This window comes from Clarias gariepinus, chromosome 14 (genome assembly GCF_024256425.1).
Source record: "Clarias gariepinus isolate MV-2021 ecotype Netherlands chromosome 14, CGAR_prim_01v2, whole genome shotgun sequence".
NCBI classification, from domain to species: domain Eukaryota; kingdom Metazoa; phylum Chordata; class Actinopteri; order Siluriformes; family Clariidae; genus Clarias; species Clarias gariepinus.
Window position 1 is genome coordinate 18,661,973 of NC_071113.1, and position 23,687 is coordinate 18,685,659.

Sequence of the window (23,687 nt, forward strand, 5' to 3'; positions counted from 1 at the left end):
CAGTTTGTATGCAGATGTTTGTGCTATAATGTTATAGTCTGATAGTGTTTAGCCTAGAGGAAATCTGAAAATTGTAAGCTGAAGAATAAATCAAACCTCTGAAAACTCAAATGAACAAAAAAAGGCAGAAAGAGAAAGCTACATGGACAGTACATTCATTATACATCGTACACTGTTGTGTATAGTAAGGACTCAAAACCTTGACGAGAATAGAAATACTTACCTTTGGGATTTAATGAAAATTTTTGAAATGTTCTTACAGTACTTTACGATTCTTTAATAGGATTTGAATACAGAGTGTTTTCAAAACAAGAAATAAGTCAAACTATTACAGTAACAGGTAAACAAGAACAGGAAACATTAATCACCTACTGAAAGTGAAGAGCTAAATGAGAAAATACAAAGAGAATAAGAAGTGCTCAGGCGTAGAACAATGGCAGACAATGGTTTTGGTCTGGTGTCTGTGCTTTGCTTGGCATGTTACCATTTGTATGTTTTCTTCAGGCTCTATTTTTTTTTCTCCCATTCTCTATATATCTGTCTATCTTGGGCCTGGATGAATGTCTGAACATGTACAAATGCCTGGCTTTCCATCCAGCGTCAAATCTCCCGTTTCCACGTTCACATCGAGAAGAATAAAGATGAAGGTCAAATTGATTAATGACTTTATATTTGTTTAAAGATATGACGGTTATGATTAGAGGTTGATAAGTGGTGAACTTTTCTTCTTACTTAAATAATATCCAACCTCATCCCTTTTCCTTTATTTAATGTAAATTCTTATGTATTTTTGAGATTGACTTCTCATACCAAGCTTTATGTTGGAAATCTAAATACCACTTTGATTGGATCTGCTCCCAGAGCGGTCACAAAATATCCCCTATATGCACTGACACTATAGAGGGCTCAGCTTTTACCACCTGATTATGCAAAACTAAATTACCGGCTGTAATTAGCCTCATTTTTTTCCAGACTTGCCTTTCAGCCTCCAGAGGCGATGTACAGTATTTGATCTGTCATTCACTAGTGTTTCCAGGTCAGGGTGGCCAACAGATCGACGGTCTATAACCATGTGTGTGTGTAAGTGTGAGGATATTAACTCTGTGAAGGCAGGATGAATGGAGTAACAGCTCTATTCAGTGTGCCCTGTTGCATGCTAGTCTAATCTGCTTTGTAAAGCCATGGAGAATCCAGAAGGATTCTGATGGAACATTACAAATTCAAATTGTCCTTTTGTGTTCGGGCACAGCTCTGGGCAGTTTTTTCCCCTTTTCTTTCATCTACCTCTTATTTGGTGTTGAAAGGACATGTTCCTCAAATACACTTTTATCTGCCTCTTTTCTCTCTTTTCTTTTCTCTGAATGTGCAATGTATACAAGCAAATAGTGGATACTAGGTTCTCCTTTGATTGGTAAAATGTGTGTTACTAAATCAATATAGCCTCCCACACTACCACACTGTCCTCTCTAATAGCATAAAGCTCACTTCGGGCTGTAAACAATCCTTTGGAAATAGAAACAAAATGCTAGACACTGTCCCTTTTGTTTTGATGTAGGGTCATCTTATTAAATGTTACTCTGCGGTCTGTAGTCTGAGGGTCAAATGACAATAGTAGTCACATTAGATCACAGGAAAAGGAAGCTAGTCTTGCAAATGGTGGGAATGGCAGCAAGTACTGTACTGTACTGTATGCTGTATCTGCGCATGTCGTGTAGTGCAGGAGTATTTAACTTAAATTTTTTAAGATCTATCTGAATAAAATTCCTTGGTCATGACGGCTCGGATCAGCAACTAACTTGATATATATATATATATATATATTTGCTAATTATCTTTATTGAAAAACAATTACAATTGTCATATACAAAGATATAAAAATCACTGAATTGAGTGTATTTTTATTACATACATGTATTACATACATACAGTACATTGCAATGCCACATTATAATACTTAACCATTCATTATTACTTTATAGCTATGAATATGACAAAAAAAAAAAAAGTGGTTGTGTTTAGTTGCCTAGTGGTACTTCTTGCAACTAGTGGCATGCTTTTTATTGCATGACATAAGGGAGAATAAACACATGCATACATCTCTGTTTATCCATCGTTAAACATTTGCATTTTACACAAAAGAAGACAAGTTACTGGTTCACTAATCAAAGGGTGAAAAAAATGAATAATCTATGGGAGGCTCTGCTTTCTGACACAATGCATTTAGTCCTATAGTTAGGCTGCAATCTGTTGAGCTGCCTTTAGCTAAATAATTAACATAAATGCATGTTACTGTACAAACTGCAACAGTTGATCTGCTCTGTAGACTCTTGGAAATCTCTAACTCAAATACTACTGCATTTATTTTTAATGTATGTACACAGTACAGTGTAGTGAAATTATTTTCTGGCTCCACATCTGGACACCGACAATCTGTGTTAATGAATTACATTGTCCAAAGTCATGAACTCAAACATGTTGGCAACATTTCTGTGGTGTAGCTTCAGTCCCCAGCAGCAAGCCCCTATGCACTTTATAGTTAAGTCATTGCATTATGACGTTGCTTTGCACAATACTACTGCACCCCAATTAATGAATTGATGTTTGGGAAACTGAATTTCTTGGCAAACAGTCTTTATTATTATTATTATTATTATTATTATTGTAAATTTTTCTAGTGTCAGCATAGCATATGCGATTGCTGTTTTATTGTTTTTGCTACAGTGATCTTCAGTTCTGTGTTATTTATCCTTTTTTTACTATCCAAATAATTAATGAGCTCCGGCACAACAGGAAAAGAAACAAATATTAATTATTTGTGATGAAATAACAAATTGTTTTGGCTGCGTTCCCAAAATGCTCGAGCAATTGCATAGCAATTCATTACACACAGAGAGAAGCTGGAGGAAAACGAGGGACCAAGAGCTATGCTCTGTGGGAATGAAATCAATACAGACAGGGTGTGTGTGGGTGTGTGTAGTGTGTTTGTGTATCACAGAGAATGAGAGAGAGAGAGAGAGAGAGAGAGAGAGAGAGAGAAAGATCTGTAGGGACTAGATCAATATATTCTCAGGGGGTTCAATGTCTGAGGAGCATCTAGACACACATAGAAATGCATATCATACATCATATTGAGCTTTAGCAAAGTTTTTCACATCTCACACATTAATATTTCTACAGGAACATATGGAATCTGCATTATCCGTGAAATAATAACATGGGCTAAAATAATTATTGTAATGCTTTTTAAGATTCTATCATGTCTTGTTGGTATGTATGAGTAACTACTCTTTCTTAATAAGACAGATTTGTTATAGTTTGTTTTGCGAATAATTTGTGGTGGCTTTCTTGCAGCTGCTTTAACTGTCTGACACAGTTCATTTCATTGACCAAAACAATTACAATCTTTTGTACACACCATGTTTTTTTTTTTTTTTTTATTGTTTAAAGGAAAGAATGCTCAGCACCCTGCCTGATATAATGTGCTACACCTGCACACTTTCTTGTGAGCATATGGATGCATCCAGGGAGTTGTTGATATGCCGTGTGCAGCTTATTTCTTCCCCAATCTGAGGAACAATTTTTGGGCCTGCATGTAGAAATTCTCCAGGAATTCATTCCTGCTGAGACAGGACAGGATTTCCCAGAGGAGCTCCAGTTTTTCGGACTTCACATCTACTCTTGACCGCAGAAAAGCAACAGCTGAAAGGAGTGAAACAGAATATGAAAAACAAACTGTGAAAAGATCAAAGATATTTTCTAAGTATACAGTATATATTTAAATACCCCTTACTCTATACATCATAGTAATGTTAACTATTTGATGAAACAGTAGAACAACAATTTTTATTAAGCTTTGTGGATATTGCTCAGACACTATACATAATTAATCAGAATAGCCTTCAATAGAGGCTATTAAGATGGTGTAATTATGGTAATGTACAGAAATAGGCATTTTGGCCAATTGCTTTGTGTGTACGTGTGTGTGTGTGTGTGTGTGGGCATTGTCCTGTACTCAGAGGATGCTCACACTTTCTGTTTCAACCTGATTAATGCTTCTCTTTATTTATCACACTGTAACAGTAGATGAGATTGTTATGAGGAAACACATGGTATCACACACACTTACGCACACACACACACACATAGAGACGACTAATGGAGTGATCTAGTCTCCTCCTGTCTGTCTTGGCCTCAGCTGTGTTTATTCAAAAAGAGTCAATTGGACACAATTCATTAGGAACGGGGAGAGCCAGTGCATTGGGATCTTCCTGACTGGACAAGATGGCAGATTAGCATGTAGCAGTTTGAGGATGCTAATAAGGCTTGGTCATGTAAGAGAATCATGTAAAAAGTGAACAGGGATGTTACTCTGGCCTTCTGATATAAACATCAAGGTAAAATAACCAACGAAAAGCATTTTTTAACGTAAGTAAAATGAATAGCATTGTTTTTATTGGCTGTTAGAACTCATTTGCAGCACTTAGTCTGTTCTTGTTCATTGTGTACTCAATAAGATATTTAAAATGAATATTTTTGCAATGATGCGTAAATCTATTTCTATTCGCATATTTATATTTATTCATGTTCTGTGCTTGAACTGTTTGTTATTCATGAGTCATAAATTGTAGAATATTTTAGTTAGTTATTCACTCAACACTGTCAGCAACTGTCAATACACATAATTACTCCATATAGTCAGTGATTTGGTATTACTTTGCAAAACACTATAAATCCATTCCCCAGGTTGTTTTTTTTTTGTTTGTCATAATTGATAAATCAGATTGTTGAGAAGTATGAGAAACATTAAATACCATACAGAAATGTTAATTTACAAAGCATCATCATCTTCCTGCTCTACTAGTTCCATTTCGGCAGTTGACGACAGCTTTATGAAGACAAACTTTATTATAGTAGTCTGCTGGAGAAACTGCATACCGTACCATACTGTATAAATCCTTTTTCTTGGCTTCAGCATTCTTCAAAAATATATTGAACACATTTAGTTTATGCATAACAGCCACTTTTTTGACAGAAGTAAGCGATGCATTTGGGTTTTTTAATGGATGCGTCTTGGTTTGCTAAGAAATTTGATCGTTCTCGGCCTTTATTTATCAAAAAAACATGTATATTTTGAAAAAAGTATTTTCTTAGGGTTATAGACAAAACATCTGGCAGATTCATTGCATTTTGCAGTGAAAGTCATCATATATATTACTTTACATGTATAAAAGTCACTTATTCTGTTTTTGCTCTACAGGACTCAGAGATCTGTGTGGCGGCAGTGAGTGTTCACCACCGTTCAGCCACAGCCAGATGTACATGGAGACCCCGAGCTGGGCAGGTCAGTGTTGGGGGTGAGCGTGTACATATGTGTGTGTGTGCGTGTGTGTGTGTGTGTGTGTGTGTGAGTGAGTGAGTGTGTGTATGGACTTTAAGTGGTGAGTTTACATGTGCCTGTATGTCGCAGTTGATTCTAGTTGAGTGATGTTCTTTTACACTCTGGCTGTCTCACATTACTCTGTATTCCTAACAGCAGTCTTGTACCTAAATACCTCTTCTCAGGATTTCTTCTTCTTTGCTTCTATTCCGAGAGCCAGTCTTATCAAAGCTTAGATCCCAAGCAGCCATTCTTCATGTTGCTCTTGCCAGTGTGAGCGGCCTGATAAGAGGAAAGTGTTTGGTTGTACACTATCAGAGCACTCGGGGTCCTGGTATCCTGTGCATCAAAGTATTGAAGTTGTAAAAGTGTGTACGCTTCAGATGGGAGAGGAATGAAGAGCAGGTTGGGGAGAGTGAGTGAGGGGCTGAGGGAGTGAGTGAGTGAGCACTATGCAGGGTGGGTTGTGCTGATGACAGGCCTTTGATTCGGAGCATGCCCATTAGAGGGAGCCATAAATCCTGGGCTCTCCGGACTGCCTGTGTCAGCAGTCCATGGAATGAATTGATATTAAACGCGACAAAAAGCCTCTTTAATTCAGCCTCCGCCAGCCTCCCCTTTCTCCTTTTTACCCTCTCTTTCTCTTGCTCTCTCTCTCTCTTTCTCTCAATCTCTTTTTCTCTCTTGCTCCCTTGTCTCTTCCTTTGTCTCTCCCTGTTTTGGACTATAATTGAAAAGAAAAAAAGAGATAGTTGAAGCCAAAGCTGTCATCTTAAAAATGTCTGTAAATGCATGCAGTTCATCTTTTATTTAAAACACATTCATCAAATATTATTCATAAATATCTGGCTGTTTTTTGTTTGGTGTTTTTTTTTTCTTTTACTGTTGTGTTTCTTTCCTGATCCCTATGTCAGTCCTATGCACAGTGATATATATTTTAAGGTTAGAAACCAACCTAGGTGTGAGAGTAGACGGGGAATGTATTCAGGCTTGTTTTTCTTTTCAAATGAGGGCCTACAAGAGGTGAAGGTGCAGGCACAGTCTCACAGACTCTAACACATCGCCAACAAAGCACTCAGTTCCTTTTCTTTGGCATATATGGTGTCAGGGACAAAATAATGGAGCTTATTTGAGTTCCCTTAAGGAAAATGGGAAATTCCCAAATGTGCCTTTTCCTCATTTTTATTGCTCTGTCTTATTTAAAGGTGCTGAATATAGGTAGATGAGGATGTCCCATCAATAGGTGACACAGCCCTGGTGATGAATATGATATAGGGCAGTGAAGCGCTGTGTATTCAATAAGACAATTTTATAACCCACATCTGCTATTTGCAAAAAAATTAATGAAATGAAGAGCAATCCATCAAATGAGAAGTGTTGTTGTGCACTGCACTTTAACATGCACTAGATGCTGTTTTAAATGGGGAGTTGAGCAGCTCTGAGCACTCCTCTCAGTATCAGCTACAGCTGTTACAGATCTCCTACTTAGCAGGGACCCTACATAGAGGCCCTCAGCCCATACAAGGGCCTACATGATGGATTGAGTTAGAGAAAGTCATCATCTGGTTGTACACGCACTCGCTGAGCGAGGTGGGCCCCATGTGAGTAATGATATTTGCCTGGAGCCACCGAAAGCCGGATTTAAGTATTTTAGATTTAAAGTAACATTTGTCTCTATTGTTCACACTAAGAACATCGTTAGTCAAATTCACTTACGTCTCCCCAAACAATGTTTCCACCCCCTGAGAGCACACTGCGAACCTGGGTAATTGTGAGAGCTGGCGTGTCAATTATTAATGTAATTTTTTTACCCATTGTTTTTCTGATTACCTACTAATCTATTTCAAGATTAAATATATCAATTTTTACTAATGCATTTTTTTTTAGGGATGTTTTTCATGAATTATTATTATTATTATTATTATTATTATTGGTCTGAAATCCACAAACAATAAAGAGCAGCTAAAATGGTATTTATGTGAGAGCATGCACATTGTGCACATGGAGCGGTGCAGTTGTCAGCATGGAAAAGAAAAATGATACACCCCGACAACTGAGCAAGAAAAAGCTATAAACCTAAAGAACTCAGCATTTTGCTGATCCAAGAGCTGTCCTCTAAACTAATGCTTCTTATAGCTTTAATTAGGCTGCACTAAAAGAGCTTCGTGATTCAGTAACAGTGTTCCTTGTCTTTTTCATTTGTAAGCCTATGGTATGCTGTGGCAGAAAAGATCCTTTTACACATAAGACTTGTTTAAACAGAATCTGTGCCATGATTAGTTCCAACTTTCGAAAAAAAATTACACACCGCTCCTGAAAAAATAGCTTCCTGTTCTTTTTCCTGAGACATCAGGACTAGCCCTGGCAGATAGGGGGCTGTATGTTATTCCTGCACAGATGATAGATGAGTCTGAGGTTGGAAGTGAATGGTGAGGGAGTAAGGATTGCACCTGACCACTGCTCCTGTGCTTCTTTATGTGTTCAGCTTTTACAGATTTGTCAATGGAAATCTAATTGCTAGGAAAGCGATCAATCCCAACTCAATTACTGTTGTGGAATGTGGCACAGACAATATCCCCTCCTGGCTGTCTGGGTGCTCTGTTTGCTTAAGGTATAAATCACGGTGCTTATGGACTGCACAACTCTGCCATAAGGTAAACATGCAAGAGATGGCATTTATACTGCACCTTAAGCAAAAGCTTCATGCCATATGAAAGCTGTAAAACTGTATGAGCTATTGGGAAGCATGTCCGAGAATAAAGAAAGCTTTGCTCAGTACCAAATATCCATAAAGTACAGGAGAAACATGTAAGAAAGAAATATTTGCAAGCCTACATTCTGTGTGCCCTGCAATAGATTGGTACCCTGTCCAAGGTGTACCCTGCCTTGTGCCCTAAGTCTCCTGGGATACGCTCCAGGCCTCCCGCAACCCTAAATACAGGATTAAGTGGTATAGAAGATGAGCGAGCATCTTATTCTTCCCTTTTTTGGTCCCCACAAATGAGTGTTCTCTAATTGTAATTATACAAGAACTGTTTGGCCTGTATCAGCACTTGTCATGAGCCCCTGTGGCCAAATCGCTGGATACACATCAGAATTGTAGTGACACTGCTTTAATTAGAAAGTTGTGATGGTTTACAGTGATTGTTGGAAAGAGTTGGGACTCCTTTGAAGCATGGAGACATGACACTGATTATAGAAAGCTGTCCTTCCTTCATCAGTTGACATCAGAAATGATGAGTTAATCTCTCATCATATTCTTTCCTCCCTAGCATATCAGCTGGAAATGACAGGAATTTCGAATGACATGCAATGCCAAGCCTGATGTATGAGATTCTGACTTTTTTTGCTCAAGGTTTTATATATATATATATTTATATGGTTGGGATATATTAGGCATCCAGTGAATGATCATTTCTCAAAGTTGATGTATTAAGAGTAAAAAATCAGCAGGCGTAAGGATCTGACAGATTTTAACATGGGCTGAAGTGTTATGGCTAGATGACTGGGTCAGAGCATCTCTGGTCTGATGCCGCAGAAGGCTACTATGAAACAAAGGTATTAGAGCACACAGTGCCCAGACTAACCCATGTCCTTCACCAGACCCGTGAGCATCAGGACTAGACCACTGAGTGACAGAAGAAGGTGGGATGGTGGAGTGGTAGAAAGTCCCAGATTTTCTCCCTAATATAGTCATGTCCAATTACTTCCCGTCACTAGGGGCTCCCACTTAAAGGTACGACAACCAATCAGACACAAGGCCCGAGGATGCCACGTGATGCCAACTGACTGCATCTTTTTTCGAACATGCTCGCTCACGTACTGTTGTGGCTACTAAGAGGCTATGGCAAACACTCGGGGGCCGAGAGGCTGTATTCTGCTGCGAAACCGTGCGTCCCTGAATTGTTGGGGACCAAAACACCCATTTCTGTCAATGACATACCCTAATGCGAGTGGACTCTTTCAGCAGGACAATGCTCCTTCCCACACTGCAGTCATGCTCAGAAATGGTATGAGGAACATTGGCCATAGTGTCACAATGCCTCTACTGGCTTGCCCGCCACCAGTTAAGCAGTACCACTTATTCAGCCATTTACAAATGTGATTTGTCCGAGACCAGTCCACCTTCTTGGCCACTGATGGGTTTTGAGTGACTATGAGCTGTTGATGCTTCACCAGTTTTTTCTTTCTTTAATGAGGAAATGTTTTATTAGGTTCTATCTTACCACATATAGGAGTACCCCATAAGGCCTGACCTGTTTTGGGGTTGTTTTGACCCAGACGTCTAGCCATCACAATTTGTACTTACATCAAAACTGCTCAAATCTTTACGCTTGCCCATCGTTCTTGGTTCCAACGTATCAACTTTAAGAACTGACTATTCACATGCTGTCCTACAGGTATATACAATCAATGTGTGCTGGGTGTACATGTGTGTGTGCATGAGACACATTATTTTTAACTTTACCTTTAATGACTACAATGGTCTCATTTGCTTGATCCTATATTGCAATAACATTGTCGGAAGTGTGTTTTGAGAAGGTAAAGATGTGTGCTACAGTCATATTGCATTCAGCTTTATTTAATCATTAGTCTATAATACAGAAATGGACCATTTTGACCAAATTGCCCTTTTACAATGGAGGCAGAGAGGTGTATAAGGCTTTACAGCAATAAAATCTGACAAAGAAATAATAATCCTGCATGATTGCCTTTGGTTAACGTTTTTGCAGTGCGTCTAGATTTGTTTCCTTGCTAGTTGCTCATCAAAAATTAACGGGAAAAACCGTAATGATAATTGCAGTGGAACTTAAGTGGAAGTTTTGCATTATTAAGCCAGCAATGCCTTAGAAATTAGGAGGTGAAGAAGGTGATAAGAATCCACTCATCTTCTTCATTTCAGGCTTCTTGAATGGGAAGAGATGTGTTTTTTTTTTCCTTGTTGTTTATAGGAATGAGAAGACCTCTATCTTATCCAGTACAGCTTACAATCGGCCATTACAATGAAAGTGCTGAAAAGAAAGGCTGGTATAAATGAAGAGTGAGTAGGGTGATGAGGAAACTGTAGGAATGTTTGTAGAAGAGCTTGTATTAATCAGTTTGGATGTAATTTTAGGCCCTTAGGGAGGCTGAACTATCTTCTCCTGCTGGTTTGGATATAATGCTTGCCCTATAATGTACATTGCTCTCACACTTAAGTTTGACAAGGGACTGGCAATATCCATGAGTTTTGCCCATAGCTACATAAACTGCAGCTTTAATAAAGTTATGCATTTGCTAACCCCCTTTTCTCTCATACATATATACCATCAATGACTTTTAATTTAATAGGTTATAACGTAGGGCTGGTCTCTTGTGATTTTCTCATTGCACTTTGCATTATGGCCTGACCTAATAGTGGTATTGCAAACACCATTCTACAATAATTTGTAATAAAGTGTTGTTTATGCATAAAGGTGTGGATTTCCCCAGAACTGCTTTCTATCAAAGATTCCCATTGGTCCATAAAGACATTTAAAGTTATCCTATAACTAATCATCCTAATAAAAGAAGTTGTATAACTATAACTACAGTAGTTAGTTGATATCAAAGCAAATAATATGTAAGCTGTTACATTTTAACACTATATATTGTAGTGAAGTCAAATGTCGGTAATATTAATACTTAATAACATACAATAATTTTAAATGGTTAAAGTATCTTTAAAAAGGAGATGCTGCACCTTTGATGCGCTGCCAGTATGTATCACTATAATACATAGCAGGGAGTATTCTGAGAAGACTCATTGCTGCTTTTGTATGCGAAACTCTCATCAGGCTATAAAAGTATGATGCGTTTATTGATTTGAACACTTCAATTCATATGTTTTCACCTAGCCGAGCACCGCTGCCAAGATTAGTTTTTGAGGATTCGATTCATGGACGCACCAAATAATGAATAGTGGTGATTCATGTCCTTGCTTGTTTTAAATGCTTAAATTGATATGGTTCCCATCAGACTGATGCAGTAAAGTGCATCCACCATAATATGAAACAGAAATATGTATTGATCATGTTGGAATTCACAAAAGGCTTTCTCACTACATTATCCTCTGCCAGCCTATTTTATCACAAATACGGCGTGAGTGTTCTGTCTAGTCCATCTTAACGTCTGTTCATAAATCCCTTCAACGGGGTGCATACATTTCTCAACTTTTGTCATGTATAGACCGAATACTTTAAAAAAAAAATGAACTAGTAAAAGTTGGATTTTAATTAACAGAAACCTGAGCTACACATGGCAATATGTTTTGACACTTGCTTGATGTCTGCTGTGTTGGAGTGTAAGTGGCAGTGTTGAACCTTTGGTTATAACCACTCTTCATTTTTCTCCAAAGTGACATCTACTGTCCAGCAGGTGGTACCAAACATTTATCTTTGCTCTTCTCCACCTCCAGGCCTGCTATTAAATGCAGAACCCCCCCACCCCCCCGAGCTAAGTGCGCTCTGGTGTCGCTTTCAGCCCACGACACACTCGTAAACAGTGGAGGCGAAAGCAAAAAGATATGTTTTAGCCTTGTTAGTTCCCACACTCTTTTTTTTTTTTTTCTTTTGCCACCTGACATTTTGAAACGCCTTTCACTCTGGAGCAGTGCTGGACATGCGTTTAGATGAGTGTGGCAACCATGCATCTTTTCAGTCAAACATTGTAAAATGTTGGGGCTAGTCGTTAATCCGCCTCTCACATTTAATGGCTGCTGCAAAAACGAAGTCATAAACCCCCCTCCCTTGCTTTTTCCCCTGAGTGTGGGAGATTTGGAGTTGGGGGTAGATGCTAGAAAAGTGCGTATGTATATGTGCGTCTTGGGGGTGGGGATTGCAGTGATCATATGCTGCGGTAATGCATATAGTGTTATTATTCAGATGTCTTCTGGGTGCTCCTGACTTTAGAACGGAAACTTTGAATAAAATGATGCTTTTGGTAACTCCATCAATAAATGATTACCAGCTACAGTATGTTTGCATATAAGCATGAGAGCAGTGACTGTAGTGACTGAAAATATTAACGTATTCAGCGAATGCATATTCAGTGATCTATGGGACGCACCAACAGTACACACAGTTTGTAAAATGTTCCAGAGCAAAAAGTGTTAGCAAAACATTTGAATGTGTGAAAGGTCTTGCTGTGGTGTTGTCAAAACACACGTTAGTGCTCATTATAGCACTATTTCTCACTCCTTCATTTATATATTGTGTTGGGCATGGGCATTCAGGAGGAGTCATCTAGCCTACAGTAAGTGTGCTCTCTCTCTCCACTCGCCCTCATTCATCATGTTGACACCAGTGCAGCTACTTTTGTGAAATGGAGAAAAATGGTTAAGTCAGCTCTTTTCCTGAGCCTCCTGTGTGTGTGTGCGTGTGTGTGTGTGTATGTGTGTGCGCGCATATGTGCTTGCACGTGTGTGTGTGTCCCCGTGTCCACACCGTTATCCTCATGTAAGAAGGTGATGCATGTAAAAGACGAGTATACTGTATATAGATATATATAGATCTATATAGCATGGTTTACATGACGTGCATGGCCGGGCTTTTATATAAGGGTTCCCTTCCTATTTGTGTCTCATTTGCAAAATAAACAACAAAAGAAAAGGGGGAAAAAGGGATTTTTTTTCTTCATAATGTGCTCCAAAATATTATTCAAAGTAGTTGAATAATTGTTCGTAACACGAAAAAGGTGTATAATTTTGTGCTGAATCGCACTTATAGAAGAATTGCCCAAATCAAATAATACTGAAAAAAGAGCACACTCATTTACACACAGCTCCACGGGGAATATCTTTCTCTTTTTTTCTGTAAGATTCATGGGCTTGAAGTTAAAATAAACAAATTTAGTCTTTTCTCTTTTATGGCTATTGATTCAAATAAAATAGTCCTCTAATTCAGTTTGTAGTGTCTTATCTACCCTAAGCAGTCATGTGGTGGATGTGTGAAATATCTAAACCAGGAGGTAATACAGCAGGACTATCAGCGTCCCTATCTATTCCCTCTGATGAGGACAAGGAGGATGGGTGGCCAAGGCTATATATATATATATATATATAGCCTTGGCCACCCATCGCCCTGTTGCTTGTTTATTATATCTGGTTACATTGGCACCTGTAAGTGGGTGGGATATATATTACACAGCAAGTGAAAATTTTGTGTCTGAAGTTAATTTGTTGGAAGCAGAAAAATTGGGCAAACCAATCAAAGGATTTGATATAATTTGGCAAGAGACAGCTCTTGTGGGATGTTCCCGGTCTGCAACGGTCAGGACCTACCAAAAGTGGTCAAAGGAAGGAAAACTGGTGTACCAGCCACAGGGTCATGAGCAGCGAAGGTTGCCCTGAGCAGTCCAAGCTACTGTACCTCAAATTGCTGAAAAGGTTAATGCTGGTTCCTATAAAACGGTGTCAGGACACACAGCGCATCACTGTTACAGTAAGAAAAATCGGAACCTACTTATTACTAGGCAGGTGATCATACTGTTATGGTTGGTCATTATACATATAAGACAGAGGTTAGGTATATTGTAACAGATCTTGCAAGAACAGTATAGTCAAGTAAATTGACTATATTAAAGATTAATTGATAAATAATAATATGGTGAAAAAGTTACATGAGACCCCGGACAATCAGAAGATTTTTATCCTGATGTGAATCTTCTGTTCCACACACATTCCAAAGGTGCTCTACTGAGCTGAGATCTGGCAACTGTGAGGAGACCATTTGTGGACAGTTAACTCATTGTTATGTTCAATAAACCAGTTTGAGATGATTTTAGCTTTGTGCCATAGTGGTCATAAAGGTTCTGGTCAGCAGCAATACTCAGGTAAGCTGTGGCATTAAAAAAATGTTTTATTGGTACAAAGGGGATGTGCCAGGAAATCTTCTCCACACCATTACATCACCACCATCAACCTCATTTGTTGATACAAGGCAGGATGGATCCAAGTTTCATGTTGGTTATGCCAAATTCTGACCCTAACATATGAAAGTGGCAGCGGAAAATGAGACTCCTTAGACTAGGCAACAGTTTTTCAATATTTTGGTGTTCAATTTTGCTGAGGCCATGTGAATTGTGGCCCTGGTTTCATGTTCTTAGCTGACAGGAGTGGCATCTGATGTGATCTTCTGCTGCTGTAGCACATCTGCTTCAAGATTTGAGGTCTTGTGCATGCATAGATGCTCTTTGGTGCACCTTGGTTGTAAGGAGATGTCATTTGAGTTACTGTTGCCTTTCTATCAACTCAAACCAGTCTGACCATTCTTCTCTGACCTCGGGCATCAATAAGGGATTTTCACTGAGAAAATTCATGTTCTCTGGATACTTTTTTTCAGACCAGTCTCTGTAAACCCTACAGATGGCTGTGAGCAAAATCCCAAGTAGATCAGCAGTTTCAGAAATACTCAGACCAGCCCGTCTGGCACCAACAACCATGCCATGTTTAAAGTTGAATGAATTTACCACATAAAAGTGAAGAATAGCATGCAGAAAAGCGGACCCCCCACCAAGGCAGGACAAATGCTAGGAGAAACACAAGGTATAAGATGTTTCTTCTTCTTCTTTTTCTTCCTTTTCTTTTTTCTAGCATTGTCTGCCTTGGTGTGTGTGTGTGTGTGTGTGTGTGTGTGTGTGTGTGTGTGTGTGTCTTTTTCCGATCGAGGGCATCATTGTGAATGACGTTGGCAAGTCTTGTGTCTTTGTTGATTTGGTCAAGCCACTGTTTTTTGGGTCATCCTGATGGCCAGTATCCTTGTGTTCTGTGGTGCATGGCCACCAACACGTGTGACATGTCCATACCAGCGTAAATGGGTCTCCTCCTTTTCTCTGTTAGTGGCATTACTCCCATAGCCTTTTGCATGTCTTTGTTTGTGATGCGGTCTAGCTGTGTAAGGCCAAGCATCCGGAGCACCAGAAGCATCTGCACCTCCATGACATGCAGGGTTTGTTTGTGCTTGACGGTGGCCGGTCAGCAGTTGGATCCGTAGGGGGCAACTGTCCACACAATGCACTTGTATGTCTGGCCATCAGCCAGGCTCAGTGGACAGGGAAAACAACGATTAAGTCCTGAACACTACTTGCACAGATTGAGGAAATCATCTTTGCAAGTAACAACAACACTTCTGGTACATTAAGAAATGTTCCTCATTCTTGTATTCAGTATATATAAAGTCCTAATGAGCCTGTAGATTTGAGCATTTGTTGTCATTTATATTTTTAAATACATTTGCTTATAGATCCAGAATTTTGATCACACAGTTTTCCTGAAACATTTAAAAAAAATATTCTCAGTTGCTTGATCTAAGCAGACATGAGTAAAGCAAGTTATGTTAAGTTGCGTTGTAGGCCATATGCCTCAAGGTTTGATGTGTTGTATGTTCCAAGATTATTTTCTGTACTCCATACAGTAGTTGAAAATAATGCCTATTTGAGTTACTATATACTTAATGCGAGCTCAACTAAGTCTGGCTATTGTCGTCTGATCTCATTCATCAAAGAGTGTTTCAGCCTGAAGACCCTCTGCTCAGTGATGTTTTTTGTACCATTCAGTATAAACTATAAAGGCCGCAGTGTGTCAAAATCCCAGGAGATCATCAGTTTTTCTCAAATACACAAACCAACAATATTAAAATGACAGAGATCACACATTTTATCTGTATGGTTTTGTTATTTTCATGATTTGCAGCCCATTTTATCTGTTTTTCATTAATTTTGTTAATTTATTTTACTGTTTTACCAACATTTTACTGTTTCTTTTTGTGCGTAAGAGAGAAAGAAAGAGAGAGAGAGAGAGAGAGAGAGAGAACAGAACTGTACTGTACATGTGCATTAAAGAGACTCTGATAAGGCTGTGGAGCCAATTACACATTCTTTGCAAGACGATTGTTATCTTTAGGGCTGTTGATTAGTCTTTGTTTGAAATCTTCATTAAAGATTCAGGAAAAGAAAAATCACCCGAAAATTTGTATATTAAATATTTAACAAGCTAATTCCTATCTGTGTCTGGCACCTGTACTGCTAGCTTAGTGATTCGCCCTGTCATTAGTGGGCAGAGGTCGTTTTAAAATGGAAGAGCACACTAAAAGATCTCAACTCATTTTTCTTCCTGTCGAAAGCCCTATGGAGCTCAGAGTCAGTGCTTTGGAATGCTCTTTCTTTAGATCAGCCAATTACCAGTTCAGATATAGCAATGTGTTCTTAATTGCTCCAAGACCAGTTAATTCTCTGAGTTTTAGGCAATTGATGCAGGTCAATTAGTCACACTTTAATGACAAAAAAAACATAAGCGGCATGTTGACGTTCAAAATTGGTACTGTCAGGTTAGGGACAGGTACACGTTAGATAGTTCTACATATTCTTTACATATTTGCAAGATCCTGGCACGGCTGCACTCTTTTGTGTGATGTGAGTTTTTGTGTTATCATTTTACCCTGGCTATGTGTGCACATTTGTCTGTCAGTGCTATTTCAGGGATGAATAATGGATGGATACTTGCATTCACAGTGCATTGAGCTTTGGTACTTTTTCATGGATGAGATGTTCTGCTTAGTTGCTTAGCTATTTACTGACACTACACACACAGTAACAGGACCACACAACCAAACAGATATTGAGGGTTGTGCATGAGTGGCAGGGTGGCTGCTCTTTGCCTCTGTAAGACGGAGGCCGGGCTGTAGACTGACGGCTTACTCGCTCTTTTTTCTGTCATACAATATTTGTCACATTTCAGTGAAGTGAACCATGAAATTTGTAGGGGCATTTTCTGAAGAGATGAGGAAAGTGATATAGAGAATAAGGAGAGGATACACAAGAGAACAAGTATGAGTAAGTGCTCTTTGATAATTCCAAGCCACTGGAGTTCTGCAGTGATGACCAGATGCTATGAGAACATCAATGTTTAAAAGATTCCATTAAGCCCCATCTTATTGATATGACTTAGATAACTGTTTCTGTTTTAAAATATGCATTGCTACTACATTGCTTTGTGTTTACTGGCATTTCTTAAAATCAAGGCTGAAGCATGATTTTTTGCTATGTTAACTATTTCCATCCTGAAATGCCTCAAATACAATTTTTTACCCAAATGTGACACAGGTCTGATTTCTTTTTTCAGATCTGATGTTTTTCAGATCAGACCTGTGTCACTTTTGTACTGTATGTGCTTCAACAAAGGTTAACTGGTTGCTGTGTACCAGAGCAAAATCACAAGCATATTTTTGCTAAAATCGAATGAAATGAATGAGTGGTCGCACAAATCTGACGTCTTTTTGCCCAGATGGCACAAGCAAATATTTATCAGTGTGCGCTTGCATGCCGTTTCAGTGGACAGACACATCCACATTAGTGTCGGATAAAAATTATGATGTGAACCATCATGGCATTCAAATCCAATCTGACCCAAAAATAAATCTGACTTGTAGAATGTGGCTTGTTATATGAACACCCTCTGAGACCTGCTAAAAGCTTAAAATCCTGATTAACTAACATACGTATTTGATTTCTATTAAACAAGAGTGGCAGATCATTAAAAGAAAATGTACAAATCTTTGGCTTCTTGGTTTACACAGAAATAGGAATTTTTGTTGTCACTTCAGAGGAAGATGATATAGAATCACACGGCCTTGGCAGTCTTAGTGAAAGTATTTATAAAACTCAATTACATAAGTTATATGGTACTATTCAAAAGCAGTCCCTAACCACTGGGATTAAAAACTGCTCTATTATAGTACAATGAGATAAGTTATATACTACCAAGTGTCCAAAATAGATAACTTCATGGATTATACTGTTAATTTCCATTATAGGTGCAGCTTAGCTCTTTATGCGCTATTTAATTTAAAAAGTAACAACATCTCACTACTGGAAAATTACATAATAGCTTTTTTATTTACCAACATTGCTTCTGGGCAGTCTCCTAAATGGTTTTATCTCGTCAGAACAGCCACACAGTCAAAGTCCCTGCCAGTCAATGCCCAAACTTTTTAACCCAACAATGTAATGATTGCCCACCCTTTCCGAAAGGCTTTATTTAAACATTTACATTTTAGAAGATTGCTTAAATAAATTGCATAAACATTTAGGAAAAGCAAACCGTATTTTCCTTTTTGGCTCTGGAACATAAGATATTGTGGACGTCAATGGGGCCTCAAGGAAGTTTACACACTCAGTGTACAGTTCTTTACAATTCATCAGAGATTGGTGTGAAAAAAAACAAAAATGTTATATGAATCTATTATTCATTAGCTTTCTGATGATTCACACGACAGTTTCGGTGCTGTCCCTTGTGTGTTATAAAATATATTAATAGTCTTTCAAAAAAAAAAAGAAAGAAAGAAATAGCTAGCCCACAAAATATGAACACCATTGCTTGCTTGGTTATGTGAGTAGAAAAAATGTCTCATGGATCCTTGAGGCAGAAAAGTGTATAGATGCAGAATCATGCAGGAGCAAGCTGCAAGCTGCCAAGAGGAGTCCTTTGGGAGGACAGGAGATCCCTGGGGTGAACAAGGAGATGGAGATTGGGTGAGATTGGTGGCTTTAAATGAGCTTTGGTTGCGTTGTTGAGTCATTGATTATTTGCCGAGCGAGTTTACAGATTCAGAGTGGCAATGTAGAGATAATAGTGAATTGTTCACACATCCCTTTCTTCCCACCAATCCTTGATAGTAAACTACAGCAGTCTCTTTCTCTCTCTCTCTTCTGAAGATTTATGCACAGTATGGATCAAGAGATGCAGACTTTCTAGTATATTTTTATGTAGTCTTGAGGAATAGTTAACCAGGTTTTAACAGATACGTATTTGACTCTCATTTTCAGTCCAGCCCTTGACCAGTTTCAGAGGAACATCTTTGTTTGTCAAGCCACACAGTGACTATGAATCATTCAAGGATTAAAAGCATATAACTTCAGGAATGAACCAGTAAAAAACAGGTGCAGATGATGACAGATGATCAGGCTGGTGATTAGTATACTGGTGATACTGAATGCTGTGATTATAACAGACAAGAGGGGTCAGAGCTACGGTTGCTGCTGAGGTTGTTACATTAACAGAACTGGACCTAACCTTCCTGGAGCCCTAAGTACAATTCTGCTAAGGGGACCTCCAACCTGTTCTGTGTGCCATTTTCTAAAGACACACAGTAACACCTGATACCTCAGTGTTCCCACTACAATCCTCCCTCCTATAGAACAGCTCGCTCCATACAGTATGTCAGTGAAAAAACAGACTAGATACAGAGCAGAATGGGGTATAAATAAACGATATTTATAGAACCAGCAATATATAGACAAGCAATGTCTGTGAGCAAAGTGTATAAAGTAAACAATATATTAAAATATGAATTGACTACTCTATATTCTTAGATATTTTTTATAAAAATAAGATCTTCACATGATAAACTTTGTGTTCTCCTCTACAACCTTTTTTTTAAATTTTTTACCATTTTTAACATAAGCAGTCCTGTGTCTGCACACTCTTGCGAGCTTGAATGTTGTTGTTGCCTAGCAACAATACAACACTAGAGATACCGTGTTTTATTGTAATAATGTGATGTTACACAGCATGGTTCAGTCATTAAACATTCTAACTGAAGAAAGCCTTAGTCTTCATTTATTGAAGCTTCCACTACACTAAATAATGAATAAAACATAAATAAACTTTGAATGAGAGACAGACTAGGTAGCCTAATCATTGTCTTATTTTAAGATTATGTGAGGCTGAGAGAAATGCCATCACATTTACTGTATATTGTCAGTGCTGATTCCAACTGAACATGCAAGTGAATATGAATGTACTGTATATTCATCTGAAGCACAGCAAGGTTATCTTTTTCGAGCTGCAATCTAAACACGGTAATAAACTTAATAAATATCGTTCGTCAAGCACAGTGTCTGGGTTAAGACACAGACAGACCACAAGGCAACTATCTGACATTAAACTGGAAAATACTGATTTACTATACTGCTGTTCGTGCGGTTCACCCTCACTCTTATTTACTTTTTCTTTCTTTTTTTGTTACCTGAAGGATAATTATGCTTCATCCTCCCAAAATTTGTATTTCTCTGAAACAAGGCCTAGGGACTTGTTTTTTTTTGTTTGGGACACTGAACAATGTGCATAGTGAGCATGTACAGTAGGTCTGGTTATGTATATAAAGAACCGTTTTTTAAATTGCACTATATCTTTAGTCACTTTGTAGCCTGTCACAGAAAATGTTTTTACCCATTTCTTTAATTGAATCTACATAATTGAATTAAATAGAATTTAATATGGAGAAATGAGGGGTGGCTCAGGACTTTTGCACAGTACTGTATGTACACCTATGTATATACAGTACCATATATACATACAAATACACACACATATAATATACTGTATGTGTATATATTATTCTCTTTCATTAATTGCCTCTGATCTACTTTCTGTCCATACTTCTCTTTATATTTCTCTCCCTTAATTTCTTTCTTTCTATCTATCAAATCCATTCTTCCACAGCCTCCATATTGCTCTGATCATCAGTAGTGTTTCTCATTTTTGTGAAGCTGTAATATGCTCAAAGTGCTGACATTTTGCACTGTGATTCTCTCTTTCATACTCATGTCACATTGTCACTTGGGCATTTTCTAAATCTGGGTAGCTGTAGTAAAATTAACAAAGCCCTCTGGATGATCTATCACAAGAGCTATAATTGCCACAGTTAGTAAATGCGGCTGAGACAACATGAACGAGACCGAAATGGTGGTATCATAATCTTTAAGTTTAACAAAACAAATTGCATTAATACAGGCTGCCGTAATGGTATGGATGTGAGGCATGGTGCTTGTTTAAGTTGTAAATTGCACTCAGCAGGGAGTCCGCAGGGCCCCTGGCCATTTACACTCCTAATGAGTTATCGGGCACCCAAGAGCAGTGGCTCTAATTGCTTTGGCTTTTTCACTCAAGCCGTCTAAACTGAGGGTATTAGAGGGAAGAGGAGAAAAGGGAATACAGCAGTGTATATGAAAGGAGAGTAGTTGGTGTTGTAGCTGCTTATATGGTATGTCAGACTGCATATGCTTTTACAAGTAGTCCAATTCCAAACTGCCTTTGTCACTGAGTAAACTCTCAGAGGAGAGTGTTGGTCAAACCTTGCCCTGAGATTGCACCAACTCTTGCAGATCTAAAGGCCAAGGTTGCATATACAGCAGACTGGTTGTTAAATTACCTGGCCAGATTTAAATTGTCTTGGGCTTTGGTAAAAACTAAAATAGATCAGCATGGCCTTGCACTTTATTTGATATATGGCTAAAATGTTGTGGAAAGATGTATAATTATAAAATCAATATTGTGTGCAGTTTGCGTAAAAATGTGTAATTCCAGTTGTCTTCTTATTATTATAATTTTCTTTAATCAAAATGTGTGATGCTTTTTCCGAAACTGAAGTTACTGAAGGGCATTCACTGGTTATTTCCTGGTAGGGTTCAGGATACAATTTTTATATTCGAAGATAACATTTTTTTCCTGTTCTTTGCCAATGTTGCACTCTTGCTTGCTTCAGGCGATGACTGTGACTAGACCTGCATCAACAGAGCCATAAAACAACACTGAGCTAAGAAAGGCTGCGACCATGCTAAGAGTAGCCCTGCCTCAGCTTACCCTGCTGAGGTGAGCATCTCCGGACTGGGGGGTAGTGAGCCAGCAGTGATGACCCCTCGAAGGATGAAAAGGGAAGTGAAGGAGTGATTGGCACATAGTGAGGTTGGGTTAGCGGCCTAGCTGTGGAGAGATGAAAACAGGAATGCATGCATTTTTAATGGCCGTCCGTGACAAGCACAACTGGGGCTCTGGCAGCGCCTCGTTAGGGTCCATCCAAACTGTCATCACAAGGATCTAGCAGCTAAAGTAAAATGCCTTAGATTGTGTCCTTAATTATTTAGCATGTGTGTATTTACAGGTTGAGAATGTCACGTTCTGCTAGCTGTAGGACTGTGGGCATGGTGTGGCAAGGCATAGACGCAGAGGGGGATGAGGTGTAACAAAGAGTATTTTAATAATAAACAAACATGAACAAAGGAAGTTGGCTTTACATTGGAGCATACTATAAAGAGAACTCATAAAACACTTAAACATACACAGACTAGGGATTACACACACTAATATACAGTACAGACAGGGGATACAATCCAGACAAGACAAGACACACTAAACAGCCTAGCGGACTAAACACAAGGGACAATATGTGCAAGGGGCTAAACACACAGAAGACAGACTTGGCTAGGCCTACTAGCCGTTATGCACATTAGCTGCTAAGCTAGCTAGTAGCTAAACAGACTAATTGCTAAACAGGCTAGTAGCCAGAGACCCAAGGGATGAACAGACTAGGTACACAGCAGACTAGGTATGAAACAGACTAAGAAATCTAAAGGTTAGTGGCTAAACAGGTTAGTACCTAAACAGACTAAGAGCTAAACAGACGAGGAGACTAGACAGACTAATATCTAAGCAGGTTAGTAGTGCACTGATCAGTATTTAGACAGACTAAGAACTACACATGCAAAGGAGGGTACTCACACATGAGGGTAAACATAAAAGGCTAATTCTCCTAGAGGCTAATCCTGCTAGGAGACAGAGACATAAACTAAATTAAGACAGCTATATTGCCCTCTAGTGGTGAACCCTCACAGAAAAAAAGGAAGATGTAGCATACAGTGGGGCAAAAAAGTATTTAGTCAGCCACTAATTATGCACGTTCTCCCACTTAAAAAGATAGGAGAGGCCTGTAATATTCATCATAGGTATAACTTAACTATGAGAGACAAAATAAGAACAAAAATCCAGAAATCACATTGTACGATTTTTTATGAATTAATTAGTAAATTCCTCTGTAAAATAAGTATTTGGTCACCAAAAACAAGCAAGATTTCTGGCTCGCACAGACTCCTCCTCTGTCCTCCACTTGTTACCTGTATTAATGGCATCTGTTATCAGTTTAAAAAGACACCTGTCCACAACCTCAACAGTCACACTCCAAACACCACTAAGACTGAACCTGCAATAGGTAAGCGGCTTGGTGTGAAGAAATCAACATAGAAAATGAAAGACATAAAAAACCACTAATAATTAAATTAAACGGTCTGGGGCTCCACACAAGAGAATGTCATATGGTCAGATGAAACCAAAACAGAACTTTTTGGTAAAAACAACTTGTTGCTGAGTTGCATCCAAAGAACACCATACCCACTGTGAAGCATGGGGGTGGAAACATCATGCTTTAGGGCTGTTTTTCTGCAAAGGGACCAGGACGACTGA

At 38.7% G+C, this 23,687-nt stretch overlaps 1 protein-coding gene across 6 annotated transcripts in view; it reads left to right on the plus strand.

The window, feature by feature from the left end:
- rbfox3a (RNA binding fox-1 homolog 3a) overlaps positions 1–23,687 on the plus strand; it is a 350,843-nt gene that overhangs the window by 167,504 nt on the left and 159,652 nt on the right. For all 6 annotated transcript variants that reach the window (XM_053511558.1, XM_053511554.1, XM_053511560.1 and 3 more), the window contains exon 4: positions 5,258–5,341. In XM_053511558.1, the coding sequence (XP_053367533.1) occupies positions 5,314–5,341 (28 nt within the window). In that variant the 5' untranslated portion in view covers positions 5,258–5,313. The remainder of the gene's footprint in view (positions 1–5,257; positions 5,342–23,687) is intronic.